Source organism: Anopheles arabiensis, chromosome 2 (assembly GCF_016920715.1).
Source record: "Anopheles arabiensis isolate DONGOLA chromosome 2, AaraD3, whole genome shotgun sequence".
NCBI lineage: Eukaryota > Metazoa > Arthropoda > Insecta > Diptera > Culicidae > Anopheles > Anopheles arabiensis.
In genome coordinates, this window is record NC_053517.1 from 15,766,167 (window position 1) to 15,788,639 (window position 22,473).

Here is a 22,473-nt window from a genome sequence, read left to right on the forward strand (position 1 = left end):
TCACCTTTTTTCAGGCCTGCATAGAAAAATGGCTTCTTCGGAATACAAATCCAGTGAGTATTCTGGTTTTGATCGATGGATTGCAGCAATTTAAACGACCCCATTTATATATAGTTTTCTTGATAAAAGTGTAACGTAAATCAGTTAAAAGATAATGTTTAAAAGGCCCGTAAGCTGACCAGAAGAAATGTGGAGCACCATAAGGCACATACCATTCAAGGGGAGCACGCCGCAAGCGTTGCTTGCCAACAACTGTGCACGCTGGTTGTCGTTCGATAAGGCCTGTTTACTGGTCCAAACGGCTTAGTCATAACGGTTTCCAAATTTCCCCACCTATTATCCTACATCTGTATGGTTTACCATCGAATGTAACTTCCTATTGAGCTAACGATACAACCTATACTCGCTGCTCAATTGCTGCACAGGTCAATATTATCAGTCGTAAGTGATTATCGCAGCCGATAAAGAAGCTGCATTTTTGTAAATCAATATACACACACACAAGAGCTGAAAGAAGAAGAGAAGAAGAGCACACCGAGAGCTGTATTTTATCGTTATTTCTGGTGGCTGTTGGAATCCTATCTGCAGCTCACATCCTCTACCGTTTTGTAGCCCCTGGGCGTCCCCGCCCAACTGGTATTTCCACTGGCGTACTTAGTAAAAATAATGAACAGAAAGCACATGTGCTGGACAAGAGATTGCAGATCAGTAATGGTTTCAATTTTCCTCCAATCCTTTTCCTTGCATGAAAAAGTGCTCTCAAAAAAAATTAGAAAATGTCACGGCAAAATAAAGCCATTGGTTAAAATTCAACCATACAAGAAGGAATTGTTTTGTTTCCGGAACGGAACATAACTGAGCCACCGACACCCGCCGCCTTGAATGGTGTGTCCAAAAAGGACACATCATCATCATCATCAACGCAGAGCCGACAATGGCAGGATACGCCGGGACGCCAGTTGAACGCAAGCCGGGGGTTGTTGGTTTGCTCGCCGACACAGTTGGCGAAGGTTAATCTAGCGTAACACATTCTCGAATGACCTGTTACACGGATCATTTGGAAAGGAGCCATCGCCGCACGCTGTCGTCATCGTCGCCGGGGCTCGGGTCTGGCTGTTCCGGTTCCGCTACCGCGAGAGGCCTACACGGCCTGACGAGTGGGAGATTATGGGATGGAAGAAAATGTGGGTGAGTCAGAACACTCAGCACAGCAGCAACAAAAAAAGGAAGCGAATGAACCGTTGTTTTTTGAACGACACAGACGACATTTGAGCGATTCCAACTCTTCCGAACCCAATATCCCCATCATTGCTGCATCCCATCATCGGTCATGCACCTACCGCAACAAAACACACACACACGCATTCTCTCCCAGATGTAGTTCCTGCACGCGCCCACCCACAAACCTGCCGCCCACTCGCGCAGTCATTGCGAAACTGCAATTCCCAACGAAAGCTTAGAGCGACGGTTAGAGTAATAATCCCAAAAATAAAAGGCACGCACTAGAGCGAGGGAGAATGGAGAGAGATGCGACTAAAAATGAGCACACAGCAAACGCAACAAAACGCACAAAAAGCAGGTAGTAGTGTGCAATCGTGCAAGTTCAACAACAACACACCAGGCAAACAATGGGCAAAAATAAAAAGGCAGAAACTGCATCTCGCGGTTGCTTTTGCCAGACGCTACCAGCGCTACCGAACCGAACCATAGACCATGGCAAGACATCGGAGCTGGAAGATAGTGCCAACCCACCCACCTCCCTTTTCTTCCGTTTCAGTTCGCAGACCGAAACGCAGCCACCTTAGAGGTACCGTTTTCCTTCGTCCGATCCACCCACCCGCTCAGCCAACACTCCTTCTTCTTCCCCTGCAATTTCCGTGCAGTTTCCGTTCGACTGGCGCGGCCTACTGGTGTAAATTCCATCTCCGACTGCCTAAACTTTTTGGTTGGGGTGGGGAGGGGGGTGTGATAGGAGGAAGGTATGCTTCATCCTGCTTGCATGGTTTCGGCGAGCACACACACACACAAGCAGGGAATGCAGCTGAGAGAAAGATGAAGGCGTCTGAAAGTGTGCGCGAGAGAGACAATGGTGCTGCAGCAGATGGAGGAGGGCCCGCGCAGTGTGGTGGGGCAAGAGAGTGGGACCAGATTTTCATAAATTCCGCTCTGCACGTACCCTCCTCCTCTTCCCTATGTTTGCATTGCCTTCCTACAGCTTCCACGCCCCCACGAGGCGCAAAATGGGAGGGTGATGGCCAGGGAGAAGAGCCTCCATCGCCGCCCAGCGTGTTCCAGGGGTTCGGGACGAGGAATGCACCTCTCGCGCACCAACCCCTCCACCCGTCTATGTGTGTGTGCCGGAGTTGTGTGCAACTGGAATGTGCAATCAACGGAGCAATCGCAAAAGGCGCGGCGCGACAGCCTTTCTTCGACAGCCGGCGAAATGGAAACTCTTCGCGATGATACGTAACAATACGATTTTTTTTAGCAATTCTATATCAACGGCACATACTGTTTCGGAGCATGCCACGACTGTACATACATTTTAATAATTTTATCAACATTTAAGAAGACTAAAGAATCTACAATGCCCTTTTCCTCTTCATACAAAAACTAGTCCGCGCTTGTTGTTTGCGTGCGTTTGCGTGTATTGCTTCAGCGCTGCATGTATTGCGGTCAGATAAAACGTTTCAATAGGCATCGGGGGCGCCACGCGTCCCATTCACTAACAGTAGGGCGGCGCCCGGTAGGAGAGAGGAGCCACCCATCGTGGAGATCGTGAGTCAAAAGGGGCGAGCAGAGAAACTGAATGAATCGTGGAACGACCACAATCGGCAACGGGGGATGATTGCAGGGGCTTCAGCCCGAATGAATTGACCAAATGCAACTGAAATGTTTTATATATTCAATTGAACAAAAAATACAAAACTTTTCGAGCATGTGAGAAGCACTGAAAGCTCTTTCCGAAGTGTTGGCTGAAACACTAGTGATTTAACATTTCGTAAGAGCTGTTGAAAAGTAAGCGAAATAAATGTGTTGTGATACAAAAAAGGCAAATAAAAATAATATCGCTTGCAACAGCTTTTACATATACATTTCCCGAGCCAAACATTCACATCGGCGCTTTTCTCTTACATTTCCGATCTTTGGTCTAGACCCCACGAGAGAGCTCAACTCACATTGCGTGACGCCTTGTACCGTTCGTCTCTGTCTCCCACCCCTCTTTCTCGTCGGTAGTTCTATTTTAGTACCGCTTCATGTGCCGCCCCGGCCGGGTTTGCGCGAAAAACTTTCCATCAACGTTTCCACGATCCGCGCGCACGGCTGCTGGCGTCGGCTTCCGTTTTCCGTACCCCACTCACCTCCCGCCATTCTGTTCCCCCCTCTCTTTCCCGAGACCCTACCCCTTGTGTTACCCCTTAGTGCACAGTGCTGCACCGCATATCAGAAAAGGAAGAAGGCCACAATGTTCACACAATTAATTTACCGCGGGTGTGGTCCAATAGGCATAGGAGAGGAGTGGTGGGGTTGGTTTGTAAATGACCTTGGGAAATCGGCGAGGCTCGCTGGGCGGCTTGGCGAGGCGTGCAGTGGGAAATGGGCCACCCACTTTCCCAAGCCCAAACACCGAAAACAAACCCTCCCCCCCCCCCCACCCGAGCGGTGGCCAGCAGCTGTTGGGTTTCTGTTCGCTGTTGGGCCGATTAGGGCCAAGGAAGGGGAAGGGAGGTGCTGCTTTTTTAACAGTAAATCGAAAAACAATCAATACTCATTGGCGATGGTTTGTAATATAACACACCAACCGAACCACACACACAGACACACACAGCAAGAGATAACAGACATTGTTCCGGTTCTCTGTTGTTGCGTTGCGTTGCCTCTTTTAATGATTGCATCGAATGCATCGGTGGAGTGCAGCCGCCCGTTGAGCCCACACACACACACACACTCACACGGCCGTGGGAGAGATCGTGCACCACACACACACACACACACACACACACACACATACACACACAACGACAGTGGAGCGATGTTCGGAGCTTTCCAGCAAATCATTGCGATTGCGATCGCAGACACCATTGCATGCTGTGTTTGTGTTTGTATGTGTTTGCTATCGAAATTGCTGCGGACACACACACACTCACACAACGCCACCGGACGTCCGGATGCACTCAGCACTGGTGGCTTCGACGAAAATCCGATGCGCGGGTGCAACGAACGCACCTTCCCGTCCCACGATCAATCCTTGCTTCCACAACGCAATCTGCACATTGCTATATCTCGCTCCTTTTCTCTCTATCTCCCTCTCTTCCTCTATCCCTCTCTCTCTCTCTCTAGGTTTGTTTCCTTCTCGCTCGTGAAAGCCGTAGGTGGCTTCTCAGCGGCAACAATAATAACAACCCGCAAACGCTCTGTCACACAAGAGACCGTCGTCGTGTTTCGGTGTTTTGTCGACGCTGCGGCCTGTGGCTGCACGATGACAGCCGCCGTCTCCATACCGAAACAACAGCAACAACAAAAAAACACCACCCTCCAGCAATACCACCGCCCAGCCCACACCCAACCCAAGCGAAGGTGATGCAAACGAAAGGGCGCCGGATAAGAGGGCCGTTCGCTGTCTTCTTCTTTTTGGTTATACGTGTGGCGCAGTGTGTAGCACCGGGAGGAATGGGGGGATGGGGGGGGGTGGAAATTCGCTACAGTTGGTTTTTACTGAGCACACACACACACCCAAGAGAGTGAGCGCGAGCGAGCAAGAGAGTGTATGTGTGTGAGAGGGAGAGAGAGCACCCGACAGACGGCAAGCGTGCGCACACACGCTCTTGCTGCTGCTGCTGCTGCCGCGCTCACCGTCAAAATCCCACCCCTTTCCTTCCCTGTGTTCCCTGCTGCAGCACAGCAGCAGACATCCGCCGGCTTCTCCTCCTTTCCGCTCCTATATTTACACACGCACACACTTGCATGGTACACATATCAACGCAACGCATTGGCTATTTTTTTTTTTCGTTTTCGTTCGCTACTTCCTCCCCCAGAGGGGTGAGGGGCGGGGGGAGTGAACTGAACTGACCGAAACATACTGTGGGACACTTCGCCTCACGATGGACAGTTGAAATTGCATTTTCTTCACGCGCACACACACTCACACACACACACACATATTTCACGCACACGTTGCTGTGTTTGAGCCCACCGCAAAAATAAAAAAAACGTATTGCTTTTTTCCACATCTGTCACAGCAGCAGTCGCTTTCTTCCCTCAACCATTATCCCCCGCCCCTTGGCAGCACTTACCCAACGCAACATGAAATGCAAGCAACACACACAAACACACACCTATACACACACGCACTGCCGTTTCCCTTGGCAAAATATTTAATTTAAGAAAAATGGATTCGATTTTCGCCGTTTTCCAATACTAACCATTCACTTGGGCGCACCAGACACGCACACACACACACACCCAATGACATCCCACGGTGCGATGCGGAATGTTCACGATGTGTGCAAAAAAAAGCACCCTCTCCCCATCCTTCCTGAACGGGGGCAAATGACGACGGCTTGCTTGGACCGCCCCCCTGTCCGGTACAAGGCTTCACATGCGTTTGTTTCTTCCGTTGTTGTTTTTCTTGTTTTCTTGTCTTCCTCACCGTGCGTGTACCGTTGGTTGGGGGCTAATTTTCGCAGGGCCAACTGTGTGCGGTGCCACGGACAAACTTTGTTTTACTTCACTTCACTGCCGCGGCCTGTGCAACACACACGGAGCGTGGACGGGCTTATCCACCAGCATCCAAATTTGACGCACACACACACACACGCGCGCACACAAGCGCGCACCGTACACAGGGCAGCAGTGATGATGAAGCCCTTTCTCTTCTCACTAACACCGACGTGCACACATGTGCAGACACACGCACACACACACACACGCACCCCTCGCACCGTCGTCACAACATCATATTCTTGCAAACATTACCCTGCTGCACAGGACCAGACAGGAAGACAGACGGGCAGCCAGGCAGGCTAGAAGCAGCCAATAGAACGAGGAAAAGTGAGGAAAAAAAGAGCTGAACGGGATGTGCTAGTTCTGCGGGGTGAAAATTTTCGGCACGCTGCTGCCACTGCTGCTACTGCTGGTGTTGCTGGTGGGGCCGCTGCTAATCCCACTCACTTACACTTGTCAGTCGGGTTGCTTGTTGGCTTTCCACAAGCGGTTTCACTAAATCTTCACTGGAATAACAATTCCAGCACACAGCAGGCTCGGCCACCGCTTTTCTTCGCGCAATCTTCCACGGTCCGGAGGTACTGCTCACGATTCGCGTCCGTGTGTATATCTTTCTCAACAAGATGGCGCGGCTCGGTAGCACAAGTATTCAACCCGGGGCGGGTTGATGTAAACGCGCGCCCTCCGGCCGCCCGACGAGCAACGCCGAACATGCCGGATTCGAACATCGAAACAGGGCCCGACAAGCAAATCGTTGCGAGCTCGTGAACCATCCTAGCGCTAACCCAAGCGGAAATTTTCGGACGATAACTCATACACTCTCATAATTTGACAAGCAATATATGATTGTATGTGTGGTTCTTCCATTCGTAACATTTCGCTCTCCAAGCCAAGCGTTGAAGCAGGTTATGTGTATTTCTTTTTGTGTATGACGTTTAGTTTGCATCAGTTGTGTTCTTTCGTATCGTATCATTCATATAAATAACAACAATTTAAAAACTATTTAACCTCAAAATGTGTAACGCTAGACGTGAAATGAAGATAGCAAATATGCCATTGCACGCTGTTGTGGTTATGTGCCGAAAAAAGTCTGAATCTCGTACACTGTTTCGTTTGTCAAATCGTGCACGAAATATCAATCGAAAAAACAGCCGAAAAGTGACATTTTCACTCGTTTGGGTATGTGCCGAAAAAAGTCTGAATCTCGCACACTATTTCGTTTGTCAAATCGTGCACGAAATATCAATCGAAAACACAGCCGAAAAGTGACATTTTCACTCGCTTGGGAAGGCCCGTGGCAACGCTCATCGGATGCGATTTTATCGGACGAGATTTGTATGGGATTTGACAGATAACGTCGGACGTGCGAATTCGTCGTCCGACGTTATCTGTCAAATCCCATACAAAAATTTGACAGGCCGTCCGATAAAATCGCATGCGAAAAAGCGTTAGCACCGCCCTAAGCTATTGCTATCAAAATGCGACCAGCCCGGCGAAGGTTTTTGGTGAACCATGTTTGGAAAAGGTGGGATAAGTGAGGGCAAGGTCAATACATCTTATCGAAACTGACAGCTCTGATTATTGTAAAATTTGGTGGGTTACCGACTGAATTAACCACCATTAACTCACGTGGGTTTAAAGTGGCTTTGCAGTGGATTCCCAAACACCACAGATTGAGCTTAAACGACTGAAAAATAAAATTTTCATAGACAAAACAAAAACAAAACCTCCATAGCTTCACTAGTTTGCTCAATAGATGGCGCTTTACAATTCATCATTATATTGCTGTTCTTGCAATGTGTTTCGCCTAACTTCATCTAATCATGGCCTTTATACCCTTCTAACTTTTCGAGCAAAACTCAATAATAATGGTCGTGTGATAAGATACGTGGGTATCAACTCCAACGACTGTCACTCAAATCTCACTTGTTTCAGTGCTGATGGTTTACATTGGAGTTTAGTATTTAAACAATCTTATTGCCGTTTAAATTCTATCAATACATAACTTTAATGCCATACAATCCAAACCATGATACAATACAAGATGAACGCTCTCAAAGCGAAAAAAACTCCACTGTGTGGCTATCCCACCAACAGATGGCGCCACTACCTTTTTTTCTATTTTTAGCAAATGCATCAGTCATTTCTCGTCTGCTAATAGAAGTCTTTTTAGATTCCCTTTAGTTTGAAGGCTTGAGCCGTTTAGAACCCGTTTAATTATCGTTTAGTGGATTTGTGGTACATGGGATCAACCTGTTTTTATCAGTATAATTAACACTATTTATTCAATTGGAAACTTCGCTATTTTTTTAATTCTTCTTCTTTGGCACAACAACCACTGTCGGTCAAGGCCTGCCTGTACCCACTAGTGAAGTGAGTTTGGCTTTCAATGACTTATTATTACCATAGCAGGATATTCAGTCCTACGCATAGGGGCACAGTCTATTCGGGACTTGAACCCATGACGGGCATGCTGACGTCGTACGAGTTGACGACTGTACCACCAGACCGACTTATTTTTTAATTACTTGTAGAAAAAATCAGAATAAAAAAATATGCTAGACGTGTAATATAAATTTCTCAAAACTGCTAGAACCACTTTGCTGAGAAAATTTAGTAAAGTACTGAAAAACATGTTTTTTACCTTTAAGCTTAGAAAAGCTATACCTAGTTTAAAAACGGTAGCGAACCAATTTATACACAGTTACACTGCTTCTAGACGACCAACTTTTGTACCGCGACAAATTTTCTGCGAGCTCTTTGTTCTAAAACAACATCTCAGTTTTAGAACAAAATCACAGGTAACCGTGATTGTCGCGGGTTTGTGAAATTTTCACAGAAAGGCAACGCTCGCGTTTCGCGACATTACGATCAAAGTAAGCCATACATTCGTGCTAAAACAAGGACGGTTTGACATAAAGAAAGTGTCGCCAAAAATTGTCGCGGAAGATTTTTTGGGTCGTCTAGAAGCAGTGTTATAGAAACTGCATTAGTTCATTCAATTTTCTTCAGAATATTGCTTTGACATTGGATTGCGCATTCAAAAGTTATAAGCCTCCTAAGTCGCTGGCTACCCGTGCAGCCCAGTTGCCTAGAATATGATATTTTTTTGGTTGCCATTGACAAGGATCATTTTCTGAAATATTTATTCATTTGTTTTGGAAATCTTTTCAAACTATTCAATTATGTACCCAAAAAATCGATTTTTGCTGGGATTTCCAACTGTATTTTGAAAACCATGTTCGAAAATTTGTTTTGCCAACGTAAAATGGGAAAACTGTCATCCAGTCATATCCAACCACTAGGCACCGTCCAAGGATCAGAGGTGTGCAACATCACTTTTTACCGATATTCACCATTTTAAAGAAAATAGCCACGTTTTGTGCGTTTATTTAGTGTTTTCAGCAGACACAAGTGTAGTTTCTAATAATGTGCTGTTCGTGGTAAACTTCATTTTCAAGCAAATGTCTACAGCTTGGTATAATTACAGGTTTTCCCCCGTTACACGCAAACCAATGTTGCTAGCCCCTGGATGTAGGTTGAAGAACTTTGTTTTGAATCTGCTGCTGCTGTCGTAGTCGACGTCGTCGTCGTGGGAGGGTTGGTGGAAAAGGGTGAGAAATTGGTGTAATGTACTCGTTCCGTATGTGCATAGCGTAGTGTTTTGGTGCAATTTTCTCCGACCTAGCGCGACGAAACCCTCTGGGAACCGCAGCGTTTTTGGCTCCCGAGGCTACTGCGTCCAACATCGAGTGCGTGTCCGAGGAAAACCCTCCTCACAGCTGCGTGAAAACAATGTCGTTTTTCAGTTCACGCGACCATGAAGGCTACGTTGGCAGAGAGGAACATATGGTACGGCTACACTACACTAGCACAATGGACTGATCTGTCTTATCTGAAATTGATGTTGTTCGTTTCATTTCCCGCAGCGAAAGCTCGAGACGGCCAACTCGGAGGACGACACCGACATGGTGGAGCTGGCCCTCGGAGGACTTCACATCGCGGAAGGCGTTCGCCCTACCGCGGGTGGTCCATTTTCCGCCCTCACGCCCTCGATGTGGCCGCAGGACATACTGGCGAAGCTGGGCCAACCGGATCCGGACGAACCGCCGAACCACCAGCCCGACTATCGCTTCGACGAGTTCGGGTTCCGGGTGGAGGAAGAGGACGGTCCGGAGCAGAGCTCGAACAAGCTGCTGAGCATACCGTTCATCGAAGATCCGGCCCAGCGGCTGCAATGGATTGCCCATCTCGAGTTTTCGCACAACAAGGAAGCGACCGAGCTGACGTGGGAAAGCGTAGACGTAGTGCTGCCCCGCACGGAAAAGCTCCGCTCGATGGTGCGCGCCGGCATTCCGCACTCGCTGCGCCCCCAGATGTGGATGCGGCTGTCCGGGGCGCTGCAGAAGAAGCTTAAGTCCGAAACGAGCTACCAGGACATCGTGAAAGCCTCCTCGAACGATCAGCTCATGACGTCGAAGCAGATCGAGAAGGATCTGCTGCGCATCATGCCCACGAACGCGTGCTTCAGCTCGCTCAACGGGACCGGTGTGCCGCGGTTGCGCCGCATTCTGCGCGGCATCGCCTGGCTGTATCCGGACATCGGTTACTGCCAGGGGACGGGCGTCATTGCCGCCTCGCTGCTGCTGCTGCTCGAGGAAGAGGATGCCTTCTGGATGATGGCCACGATCGTGGAAGACCTGCTGCCCGCGTCCTACTACTCCTCCACGCTGCTCGGCATCCAGGCCGACCAGCGCGTCATGCAGACGCTGATCGGGAACTATCTGTCGGCGGTGGACGACACGCTGAAAAGCCACGACATCGAGCTGTCGCTCATTACGCTGCACTGGTTTCTGACGCTGTTCGCGAGCGTCGTGCACATGAAGATACTGCTGCGCATCTGGGACTGGTTCTTTTACGACGGCTCGATCGTGCTGTTCCAGCTGACGCTGGGCCTGCTCAAGATCAAAGAACCGAGCGTGAAAAATTTGGAAAATTCGGCCCAAATCTTCAACTCGCTGTCCGACCTGCCGGGCGACATCGACGACGTGGAGCATCTGTTTGCGGTGTCGCTCGAGGTCGGTGGCTCGCTGTCGCCGATGGTGATTGAAACGCACCGCCGGCGCCATCTCGCCTACCTGATGGCGGACCAGGGCGGGCTGGTGGGCAATCCGGAGGCGGCAGCGAACCTGCCCAAGCAGCAGCTCGCCCGCCGCCAGATGAAAAAGTCCAAATCCATGCTGCAGACGATCCTGTTCGGCAGCGGGGCCGAAGGGGAGGACGAGCTGAAGTGCAAAAACATACGCACGACCGAGCAGCTGGTGGATTTGCGCGAAGCGATCCTGAAGGTGGCCCGCCACTTTCTCGCCATCGAGCCGAAGCTGGCGGCACACATCAAGCTCGTCGCGGACTACGGCATGGACAGCCACGCGAAGGACCACGAGAACTACATCAACGTGTCGCGGACGCGCAGCCGGCGGGCGAAGGCGCTGCACGACTTCGAGCGGCACGACGACGACGAGCTGGGCTTTCGGAAGAACGACATCATCACGATCGTGAGCCAGAAGGACGAGCACTGCTGGGTGGGTGAGCTGAACGGGCTGCGCGGCTGGTTTCCGGCCAAGTTCGTGGAGCTGCTGGACGAGCGAAGCAAGCAGTACAGCTGCGCCGGGGACGACGCAATCTCGGAGACGGTGACGGATCTGGTGCGCGGTACGCTGGCCCCCACGATCAAGCAGGTGCTGGAGCATGGCATGAAGCGGCCCTCGTTTCTCGGCGGCCCGTGCCACCCGTGGCTGTTCATCGAGGAGGCGGCGACGCGCGAGGTCGAGAAGGACTTTGAGTCGGTGTACTCGCGCCTGGTGCTGTGCAAAACGTACCGGCTGGATGAGGACGGGAAGGTGCTGACGCCCGAGGAGCTGCTGTACCGCTGCGTGCAGTCGGTCAACCAGAGCCACGATGCGGCCCACGCACAGATGGACGTGAAGCTGCGGTCGCTGATCTGTCTCGGGCTGAACGAGCAGGTGCTGCACCTGTGGCTGGAGGCGCTCTGCAGCTGCACCGAGATCGTGCAGAAGTGGTACCAGCCGTGGAGCTTCGTCTACTCGCCCGGCTGGGTGCAGATCAAGTGCGAGCTGCGGCTGCTGTCGCAGTTTGCCTTCAACCTGAACCCGAACTGGGAGCTGCCGGCGAAGCGGGAAGCCGTCCAAAGCCAACCGCTCAAGGACGGTGTGCGCGATATGCTGGTGAAGCATCATCTCTTCTCCTGGGATCTCTAACTGTCCGTTCGGCTGGCCGGTTTGCCCTGTGACTGTCCGCCCCTGTATCCCCGCTGCCAGTGCAATGTGAGATTAATCCAATGTTTTATTCTTTCTTTTCGTTTTTAAGTAGCAATGTGTGTGTTTGTGTTTGTGTAGCGGGCTAACTTTTAACATTTGCTTTTAATTTCTGTACCAGCGAGGACGAATACTTTTGTCCCGTGCTGTTGGTCCTCTCACAATCTGTCTGTTTGTTTTTTGTTTTTAGCGTAAGATATTTTACCTTCCCCAGTCTCCCCGTTTTGTTTAAGTTGTTACAGCCTGAGAATATCGTTGATTTTTATTAATTAGTTATGTTTTTAACCAAAAACAAAAAAACAGTGATTGCTTATTGATTCGCTTCCTTATTTTCGGTACGCAATAACAGTATTACAAATTAAAACTTGCTACTTTTGACTGCTCAGCACAAGCAAAAGCAGAAGCTCTGCAATGGAGAAACGGAAAGAATCGTAAATGTGAGCTTTTAAAATACAACCCCTCCCTAAATGTCGCAAGACTTGCTATTTTATATCATTATTTTTAACTCTATTTTATAGCAGCAAGAAGAAGCGGTTTATTTTTTATCAAGCACTTGAGCGTGTGTAACTGAAATGGTGTGTTTGTAGTGTTGTACAATCGGTTCGACGTTTCGTGTTCAATCGGCCGAAAAAAGAGCTTCTTTGTTCTGTTCTGACCGGCCTGCATCGTGGTCAGTTCCAATCGCTGATCGGTGAAACATGGCTTCAATCAAACCCCAAAAACCCCCGTAGCTAGACGAAGATGGTAAACTATTCGACTATTCCATACCTTATATATATAGATGTGCGTGCGTGTGAGTGTGTATTTTATGATGTATGATTGCAACAATAATACGGTTAATGCTGCTAATACGCATTGACCAAGTACAGAGTTCAAATATTTAAGTGCTTCTCTGCCTTCTAAACCAAACGCTGGAGTCGACCGCTGGAGGAACGGAAAATCAAATATACAGACAAAGAGACAAAACTGTACACACAAGTACTATATGTATATGTATATGCCTCTGCAACTATACACACTAGCAAAACTGAATAAAAACAAATTCCATTCTGTTTAGTGCGGGCGCTTTGTGAAGGTTGAACGGTTGAACATACAATCCGAACACACCGGTGGCCCGGTAGAGACACAAGTGTCTTTGATCGTCGGATGTAATTTAAAGCAGAAATCGTTAATTAATGTTTGAAAGATTAGACTGATGATTATTACAGTTAATTCAAAAGCATGGCTAGAACACAGAGCTTGTAAGAAGTGCATCATCTGCATGGTCCGGCTCGAGTGGTACTTTTCCCCAACTCGAACCGCAACCCGAATATAATCAGAAAAAGTTTCTTTAGTATCATTTTGCAAAAGTTTTATAATAATAAACAGCTTTTACATTTTAAATCCAAGCAGAAGTGAAATAGCAGACACGCGAAACTAGTTTCTAACCGTTTTGTGCCCCCTTTTTAAAAAAGCATACCGTGTATACAGTGCTACAGCCTGTCCGTCGACGGCATCGGTGGAGACACCCATACAGCGGCTCATGGCAACACTGCCAAAATAATCTGGCCACACTGGCGGCGAGTATTGCCGCTTGTCAAGCTGAAGCGGTTTCCGTGGGTTTCAAAACATAAACCAAAAAGGAAGCCCGTCCTGCTGTTTTCCAGATTTGTGCCCCTTGCCACCGCAGAATGTTTTATCACGTAAGTAAAGCAGAACGCTGTCTGTGACGGTTTGGGTGATGCCCGTTGGTCATTTGTTCCCTCTCGTTCTCGCGCCGTACTCGGGGCTTGCCTTTGGCAGATATCCTTGGAGCATGAAATCCTGCTGCACCCACGGTACTTCGGGCCGCAGCTAATCGAAACGGTCAAGCAAAAGCTGTACACCGAGGTCGAGGGTACGTGTACCGGCAAGTACGGGTTTGTGATTGCCGTCACCACCATCGACGATATCGGATCCGGCACGATACAGCCGGGCCAGGGCTTTGTGGTATACCCGGTCAAGTACAAGGCGATCGTGTTCCGGCCGTTCAAGGGCGAGGTGCTGGATGCGACCGTCAAGCAGGTGAACAAGGTGGGCATGTTTGCGGAGATTGGCCCACTGTCCTGCTTCATCTCGCACCACTCGATCCCGGCCGACATGCAGTTCTGCCCGAACGGGGCCCCGCCGTGCTATCGGGCGATAAATGGTGAGAGCGTGATTGCGGCCGAGGACAAGATACGGCTCAAGATCGTCGGAACGCGTGTCGATGCCACCGGTATTGTGAGTATTGGGGTGAAGTGCAATGGACCCTTTTGTGGTGAGGGTTGGGAGATTAATTGTGTGTTCTTGTTCATTTACAGTTTGCGATCGGCACGTTGATGGACGATTATCTCGGACTGGTGGGCAGTTAAGCTTTGGATTTTTCAAACAACCCCGACGAATTGATGACGAGATTTATTTAAGAAGAGTGTATGTGTGTGTGTGTAATGTTAAGGTACAAATATATGTAGTACAATGACGGCACGGAAGTGAAGGAGTTGCTTGGCTGATAAAACGAACTTTGATGACAATCGATGTTTTCCGTACGATAAATAACCATCAGTTGATGGAATAACGAGCGATAGTATATCTTCTCGTTTGGACTGATGGCCTACACCACGCAACCAAAACGAACCCAATGGGCCCGGCCCTGGGCTTATGCGCATCCGGTATGCATTTACTCGACGTTCTTTCACTTCTTCACGTCCCGTTTTCCCCGCCTCAATAAAACACGGAAATTTGCCGTTTTAAGCGTAATATCTCTTATTATTACTCCTCAAAACGGATCCTTTCTTCCATAGAAAGTATAATTAAAGATCCGCCAACACCAAAACACGGTATAGCTCCACTCCGCAGACAGACGACCCAAGTGTACAGAAGAAGCGAAGATGCACCTCCAGCAAGGGAGGGACACCTCCAGCCCCAACCTCTCTTGCACCAGGGCTTACTCCATCTCCTGGGCGCGCAGCCGGGCGTTCGGGTTCGTCACGGCAATGGCGAGCTGCTTGGCACGCTCGACGATAGCCTTGCGCTTCTTGGACGACACGGCGTGCGCGATCTCGGCACAGTACACACGGTTCTGCATCATCAGCACCTCCAGCTCGCGGACGTTGTGGACCAGGAACTTCTTGAATCCGGTCGGCAGCATATGGCGGGTGGACTTCTTCGAACCGTAACCGATGTTCGGCATCAGGTACTGTCCCTTGAAGCGACGGCGCACCCGATTGTCAATACCTTTCGGCCGGCGCCAGTTGGGCTACAGCAAGCACGATCGAGCGAGCGAGAGAACGGAAGAAAGCAAAAGACACAAGATTAACAACCATCACAGGTACGCGCCACTGGAGAATCATCCGGAGGGCGTATGTGGGCTAAGGCTACTTACAGCGAGTTTATCATAGCGATCCGACTGGTGGCGGATGAACTTCTTCGTCCGCTTCTTCACAATCTTCGGCTTATACGCTGGTCGCACGGCCATTTTTGCTTCTGAAAGGAAAACATATCAAAGCGGGAACGGGAACGGAAAAATGAGGTTAGAATTCACATTCTTCACCGCACGCCCCAGTGCGTTCGTCTGCATCTTCCACAGAGCCAGATGTGTTGCGAATTCTCTGTTGCAATGCTGTACAGCAGCAGTTGCAGGACCGAAACTAGGAACCGCTTCCAATGCATCGCCAAGCTGCACCAATGCAATTGGTCACTTGGGTGAACGGCACACAACAAGCACACCATGCACACACGGTGGTGGTTGGTCGGCGGTGTCCGGTGGTGAGGAGTAAACATCACACTTTCGAACCGACATTACGAATACACCACGATGCGCATTGGACTTTCGGCACTAGTTTCGTGTTCCAGCGACTGCACACAGCAATTGGCGATGCAAAATTTTGGCAGGGAAAACACTTTTCCACAGAAAATTTCTTACATTTTATCGGAGCACAACACGCGGCAGATCGTTCAATGTGGAAGAACAATCCAAAAGAAGGGCTCTTGACGTTTCGGACAGGGTTGTCATGTCTTCAGGTTGGCAGTACCGGGCGCTTTTTTGACAGACGACGTTTGACGGCGATTCAACAAGACAGTTGTATATTGGCCGTGCACACACGATTCCAACGGAATTCCGTGGAAGAAACAATAAAAGGATTTTCGGTTGGTTTCGGTAGGTGTGGTGAAATTAGATTTTTTTATGAGTAGTGGTGCCTCAATAACATGCTCGTCATGGGTTCAAGCCTAGAATGGACCGCCCCCCCGTAGCGAGGATTGACTATCCAGCTGCGTGATAATGAATTAAATCTCAAAAGCCTGTCTATGTCCGCTTAGGACGTTACGCCAAATAGAAGAAAAAAATGTATAGCCTAGCTGAATAATTTTGGAAAAAAATAATACAAAATTCAAAAAAACAAAAATTATGAAATTCTTTGTACAGTCATTATCCGATATACGCTATCGTACGGGATAATGCACCGAGCACAATAGCGTATCTCGAGTTTTCGCGTATAGCGGATTTCTATGGTAAATTAGTTTACACTACCGGTTCGAGGGTTGAAAAATTTCGCCACAGAATTATGCATTAATGTTTTTGTTGTAAAACAAGCATCTTTTGCACAAATTTAATGCAAAATGCATTAAGAACATTAAGGAAATCCAAAAAGAGCATAAAATATTTCAAAGAATGAAAATAATTACATAAAACACATGAAGCTGTCAAATTTAGAGGAATCGCGTACTGCGAATTCGCGTAAATCGAGTATCGCGTCCTGCGAATAATTGCTGTATATACCAACAATTCACTTTAAACCAATGAATAATTCATTATTAGAATATTTTTTAACCAATAAACTATAGCTTTACCAATTGTTATTGAACAAAAATGAAGTTCGAACATGTCACTAGGTAATGCTGCACAATTACTTTTTTTTGTCAACATCACTATCACTGAAAATGTTCACGACGATTAAAGCTGTCAAATTCATGCGTACGGTTAAGCCGCCCGCCGGTTAATCCGTCCCCGGATAATCGACGTTCTACTGTAATTTTTAAATTAATTTGACATTTCTTGGGCCATTATCCGTGGAAATCGATAACCGGCAACCAGTCCTGTCCCGAGCTGCCCGGCTAATCGACATGCTACTACTGTTTGCCCATTGGTGAATGAAACTAATCAAAAATTTCACAACTAAAATATACTCCATTAAGACAATACAAGAGAATGTGTTCATTTTAAATAAGCAATTATATTTTGTTTTACCATCTAATCCTCGTTTCTCTATTGCATTAATGTATACATACTAGACTTATAAATATACATACGTGCATGTATACATATATAGCTCTCTCTCTATCTCCTTCCATTTCTCTCTCTCTTCCTCTCTCTGTGTACTTAACGCGTTCAATTGTTTTACCCTATCGTATCGATCGTTTTCGATGCCGTTTATTATCCGTTCAATCGATCGTTCAGCCCTCTCGTGGACACTGTGTTTTACTACTCTCTCCCAGTTAACTCGCTACTAAGGTAAGGCCTACGGTCTGACCTAAAGAGGTGAAGTGGTGGTCGTGGTGGTGGTGGCGGCGTTTGACACGCGCTTGTAGACACATCTCGATGTAGATCCATTGCGGAATGCAATGGTTCCTGAAGTGATGGCGACAGCATCGCATTGAAACTACTGTATGTGACTAACGCATTTCAACGCGCGAAATTATGTACATCTGTGTACGTTAGTGGGTAAGATAACGAATCGAACAGAGGAGCCTAATAACCAATGTACATAATACAACTAACTACCTCTATTCCGGCTATACCCTACTATGCACGACCTTCAACGGGTCCGGGGGTCATACTATTCGCCTGTTTACCACTAAAAACGATTGTAATAGTGTGACAGTGTGACAATTTTAAGTGTTGCTGGAGGAGCGGTGGTCTCTACTCTTCCCGGTTTGCTGCATAACCGTTTTTGCTAAATAAACCCAAAATTATATCCACCACAACCGCACCTCGCCATCACCAGCATTGCCTCTTCTATTCGACAAACTTAAATGGTTTTAATTTTCATTAGAAAAACTATAATTTTTTGACGAACAATTTGTGATGTAGTTGAAAATGTGTCTAAATATCTATCTCCTTTCTTTCCTTACACTTTCTTCCCTGTTGTTTGCTCCCTCGTTTTGCCGAACACCATAGTATTAGACGCGCTTTAAAATACTGATATACATTCAAATTTGATTTCGTTTGCTCGTGTCAAATCAGTCGTGTGCCGTTTGATGTTTTTTGCTTTGCGCGCGCGTTTTAATCACTCACTTTGCGTCACTCTATTAGTCATACAATTTAGATTTTATTTTGATACTCTAAAAATCAATTTAATATGCCAATTGTTTGCGAAAAATTATTAGTTGAAAAAAGGGAAAAGAGCAAGGCTTTTAACATTCAAACGTTGGCTGCTAAATTATGACTGCTCTTTTTTCGTGGTTTCGCCATCTGGTAAGAATGTGGGTGTATGTATTATAAAAAAAGGCACGATTGGCATTATTTATACGTGTCTCTACTACCTTTAGCAGTGCCTTTCTTCCGTGACCCTGTGGTTAATATGTTTCAATTTTGTTTTGTATTTGTTTTTTTTTTTTTTTGTGGAAGCCTGTACGGGTGCCCCAAATGAGAATTGCCATTTGTTCGAACCCGTCGACACATTTTGCTACGACCCTAAAATAAATGCTAATGGAAGCCTTACACTTTTATCTTCTGCGTACTGTAGCATTGTCTGGGCGCTGGGCCGACTAACTTACCACCCACAACTGGCCCCAAAACACCGCCACTACCCGCAATACACTGGACACACTTTTGCAGTGCACGTGGAGCAGAAGGGGAGTAGTAGTCGGACGGGCGTTGTTTATTCCGATGGTTTCACGGTACCCATCACCTTGCCCTCGAACAGTGGCAAGGGTTCGCTGTCGCTGTTCACCTCCTCCTGTATGACAGGATTGTCCAGGTCCTCGCAGCGCGTTTTGAAGAAGAATCTGCAGGGCGAAGACAAACACAGCAAAAAAAGCAAAAATAGATTTAATAAATTATTATACTAAACCCATTATTATATTAAACCCCAGATACTTACCGATAGTTTCCCTTCTTAGGCAGGTAGTCCTTGAATTGCTTCAGTGTTGGCGGTTGCGTACCGGGGATCTTTATCCGGTATGGGACCTCCTCGTCGCAGAACGAGTACACCACGATGGTAAACTCGTTCGGGGCCTGGCTCGGTTTGGCAGGGATTGGCGGTGGCGGCATGGCCGGCGGAAGGCTGCTACCGAAACTGCCCGACGACGTCATCGACGGTACCGGCGGTAAGGGCATGCTCTGTATTGCACTGGGCTGCTGCGGGTACTGGTAGCGTTTCGATCTACAGAAAGTTATGTGACGACAAAGCCCAAAGAAAGGAAGATTAAAACCAACCCTCTTTTGATACGCGTACGAACAACAAGGAACACATACCGTCGCGTTTCGTCCTCCAATCGGCGGCTAGATTCTTGCAGCAGCGTTGCTGTGTGCATGTCCGAGAGCATGGTGCGCGACAGTGGGCGCGAGCTGCTGCCGAGGCTTAGCTCGCCCCGACTGCCACCGCCGCTGCTGCTGTGCTTCGTGAGCGTGTCGGTCGAGAACAGGCTGATACCGCTGTCCGTATTGACCGAGGGCCATTTGTTGGCCAGCTTGCGCGAACCGGACGACATTTGCATGGTCATCGGTTGCATCGGCGGCCCCATCAGCGGATGTCCTTCCGGCATTGATTTCGAATGCCGCATCGATGATTGTGCTGCGGGGTTTGAGAAAGTGTAACGAAACAGTTTAGTTTTATGCTGAGTGGGCGAAATAATACCGCCATTGTACCTCCTCCAAAGCTGGCCAACTCATGGCGACGCGAGCGGGAACCGATCATGTTCGGCGGGCAGGGTGACATCGTGCCGGGCGACCGGCTGGGCGTCAGGTCGGACCACACCCGCGACACGTGCTGGTCCAGAATGTCCTGATCGTTGTCGTCGTCCACCTGCAGCTTCTGCCGGATCGCGTCCGCTAGCACCTTGTTCTGCGATCGATCGGACAGTTCGGCCTAAACATTGATTGCAGCATAGAAAGAACTGGCTTAGAAGTGTGCAACAAAAAAAAAAAAAATACGCCAACCGTTGCTTGCTCTCTTACCTCCTGCATCTTTTTGCACAACACTTCATCCTTCTCCTGTTCGCGGGCCACACACTCCAGCTTGTTGATCAGAATCTTGGCAAACTCCATTGGCGGCGGTTGCTTTTGCGTGTGCCGGTGGGTGCGTGGAATTATCTACAAGTAAGAACAAACAAAGGTGGTGTTCATTATTACACACCGACCGTCTGGGTGGATAATTCATCGCCTGTACGTACCGCAAACGTATCGACCTCTTCGTTGGTTAAGGCATTTTCACGCATCATTCTTCGCTCTATCGACGAATGATGATGATGGTGATGTTTTCGCTGCGAATGTGGCCGACCATCGCTGTGGAGTGGAGTGGTAAAGCAGAGTTAAAAGATAGAGCACGATAGAAGAAACAGTTGCTGCAAATGCATCGATAGGGTTGTGATAGGTTCATGTTATTCTACAGTTAACCAAACGTTAACTGGTGGACAGGAAGGCTGACTCATTGTGATTACAGTTAAATCAGTCATTTTCATATTTTTTTAAACGTAAATGAAATCAAAACAAAGTATAATGTTAAGAACAAACGAAAAACTACATAAATGATGAGCAAAAAACGAAAAAAACGTTAATGAAACATAAAACAAATCATAACTTACGTGGAGATGCTCGAAAGCGACATCGTATCGGAATCGGTACGGCCGGAGCTCAGACTGGCCAGTTCTGAGTCACGCCGCGACACCGGATTATAGGATGCATAGGCGGTGTACACGGAGTAGCCGCGTGGTCTGCATGCGGTGAGGGATGGGGATGGCGATTGGTTTTATTTATTTGATGAGTTTCACAGTGTTTCGGAACACACAGAAGGTTAGGGACAGACAGAGAAAAGGATCAGATCCGATCGGAGAAAAGGGTGGGTGGTGGGTTGATTTTTGCGCGCATCAGGCAAGTTAATTAGCAAACCCATTTTCCCGACGGCAAATCATCCGCACATAGCAGAGCATATCCATCAATAGCCCATTTGCCGACAGGATATGCACAGCGCGTGCATTGGGAGTGTGTGCCGTATGGTTGCGTGAATGTGTGTATACGCACGAAATGGTAGGGGAGAATTTAAAATATGGAAGGTTCCGTCCAGCACCAAAAAAAGGGGAGGAACCGAATCGTAAAATCAGAAGTATGAAAGAGCGCACACAACACCATTCGTTGGTATCGCATACAGACAGACAGACAGAAACACACACACAGACACATCAAGACCGTTTAAATTTAGAAGCAGCATTCGGTTGCGCAAGGACAGGAACCGTAACGCAACAGGACGAACCAGGAATGAGGATGTATGCGCGTATGTGTGTGTGTGTTTGTGGATTTTTGTATGATTGGTGATGACGTGGGGCGATGATGTGCACATGCGCAAACGCGTAGTAGAGATGGTATGCCGGCAACAATAAAGACACATACACACAAACACAAAGAAACAGATACACAGAAACACACACACACACAAAATGCCAGGATGTGCGAAAGGCGAGCGATGAATATGAAAAGGAAGAAAAGTGTGCACAGTTTCGAGTTTCATGGAGCATTTTGCATCAACCGTACAAAGGATGCAAACAGCAAAGGTTCCAAATTTTGGTGTCCGTAACACATGGGGCCAGAAATGGGAAGTGTGGGGGTATACACATCGCCAACGAGGGGACGGGGGAGGCCACGGGAGGATGCAAATGTGGGTTCGGTAGCAAAACACGCAAACGCGGATAGGTTCAATGGAAAGAAAAGAAAGGAAAAAAAGAAAGAGAGTAATTAAAAGAAACAGAAAACACAACTGAATTATGGTAATGGAGAGAAAAACACAAAACAAAACACAAACATAGTTCTAAGCAGCACAACACAGCGCTAATTAATTAGTGGCAGAGAAAGCCAAAGCTCAGGTCTAGTGTGCGGCGGCAGTGTGGCAGTGTGCTATCACGGTTGCCATGGGCGAGCACGTACCAGGAGATTCGTGAGCGCAAACGGCCAAAACAGACAAAAACGTTATGCTTTACTTCCTGTACAACGAAATTTAATTAGCTGCACGCGACATGAATTGGGACCGATTGGATGACGTTCGATTAACAACAAGTTGTAAGCTGATTCGCGCGTCGCATAGCAACGCTACTTCAACGCGCTTGACGCGGTCCCTACCGCACATGGATGACCCAATCGACGAACATTTTTCCCATTTTTGGGATCATTTTTTAGCTTACGTTCGATTTAAACGCACACACACAG

The 22,473-nt window shown here is 48.0% G+C and overlaps 5 protein-coding genes across 21 annotated transcripts in view; 2 read left to right on the forward strand and 3 right to left on the reverse strand.

The window, feature by feature from the left end:
- The window catches only part of LOC120897860 (serine/threonine-protein kinase minibrain), a 56,082-nt gene extending 49,721 nt beyond the window's left edge, over window positions 1–6,361 (reverse strand). For 3 of the 4 annotated variants that reach the window (XM_040302995.1, XM_040302991.1, XM_040302993.1), the window contains exon 1: window positions 6,176–6,361. The gene's annotated coding sequence lies outside the window, so the exon portion shown is untranslated. Of the gene's footprint in view, window positions 1–5,423; window positions 5,957–6,175 lie in introns of those variants that run through there. The other variant, XM_040302994.1, reaches the window with a different exon arrangement.
- Window positions 6,362–9,238: 2,877 nt separating this feature from the next.
- LOC120894013 (small G protein signaling modulator 3 homolog) lies at window positions 9,239–13,115 on the forward strand. Its single transcript, XM_040296333.1, has 3 exons — window positions 9,239–9,338; window positions 9,413–9,576; window positions 9,654–13,115. Exons 2-3 carry the CDS (start codon window positions 9,520–9,522, stop codon window positions 12,000–12,002), a joined length of 2,406 nt encoding a protein of 801 aa, XP_040152267.1. The 5' UTR covers window positions 9,239–9,338; window positions 9,413–9,519; the 3' UTR covers window positions 12,003–13,115.
- A 339-nt stretch (window positions 13,116–13,454) lies between these two features.
- LOC120894014 (DNA-directed RNA polymerase II subunit RPB7) lies at window positions 13,455–14,548 on the forward strand. Its single transcript, XM_040296334.1, has 3 exons — window positions 13,455–13,741; window positions 13,842–14,300; window positions 14,381–14,548. The coding sequence occupies exons 1-3, from the start codon at window positions 13,730–13,732 to the stop codon at window positions 14,429–14,431; spliced, it is 522 nt and encodes a 173-aa protein (XP_040152268.1). The 5' UTR covers window positions 13,455–13,729; the 3' UTR covers window positions 14,432–14,548.
- Window positions 14,549–14,890: 342 nt separating this feature from the next.
- On the reverse strand, window positions 14,891–16,093 carry LOC120894015 (60S ribosomal protein L32). Its single transcript, XM_040296335.1, has 3 exons — window positions 15,982–16,093; window positions 15,442–15,542; window positions 14,891–15,315 (listed from the first exon to the last, which is right to left on the reverse strand). The coding sequence occupies exons 2-3, from the start codon at window positions 15,532–15,534 to the stop codon at window positions 15,004–15,006; spliced, it is 405 nt and encodes a 134-aa protein (XP_040152269.1). The 5' UTR covers window positions 15,535–15,542; window positions 15,982–16,093; the 3' UTR covers window positions 14,891–15,003.
- A 1,177-nt stretch (window positions 16,094–17,270) lies between these two features.
- The window catches only part of LOC120908510 (axin), a 28,595-nt gene continuing 23,392 nt past the window's right edge, over window positions 17,271–22,473 (reverse strand). For 13 of the 14 annotated variants that reach the window (XM_040319559.1, XM_040319564.1, XM_040319553.1 and 10 more), the window contains 7 exons: window positions 20,862–20,990; window positions 20,451–20,562; window positions 20,236–20,370; window positions 19,927–20,146; window positions 19,534–19,852; window positions 19,160–19,441; window positions 17,271–19,064 (listed from right to left, as the gene is read on the reverse strand). In XM_040319559.1, the coding sequence (XP_040175493.1) occupies window positions 18,938–19,064; window positions 19,160–19,441; window positions 19,534–19,852; window positions 19,927–20,146; window positions 20,236–20,370; window positions 20,451–20,562; window positions 20,862–20,990 (1,324 nt within the window). In that variant the 3' untranslated portion in view covers window positions 17,271–18,937. The remainder of the gene's footprint in view (window positions 19,065–19,159; window positions 19,442–19,533; window positions 19,853–19,926; window positions 20,147–20,235; window positions 20,371–20,450; window positions 20,563–20,861; window positions 20,991–22,473) is intronic. The other variant, XM_040319567.1, reaches the window with a different exon arrangement.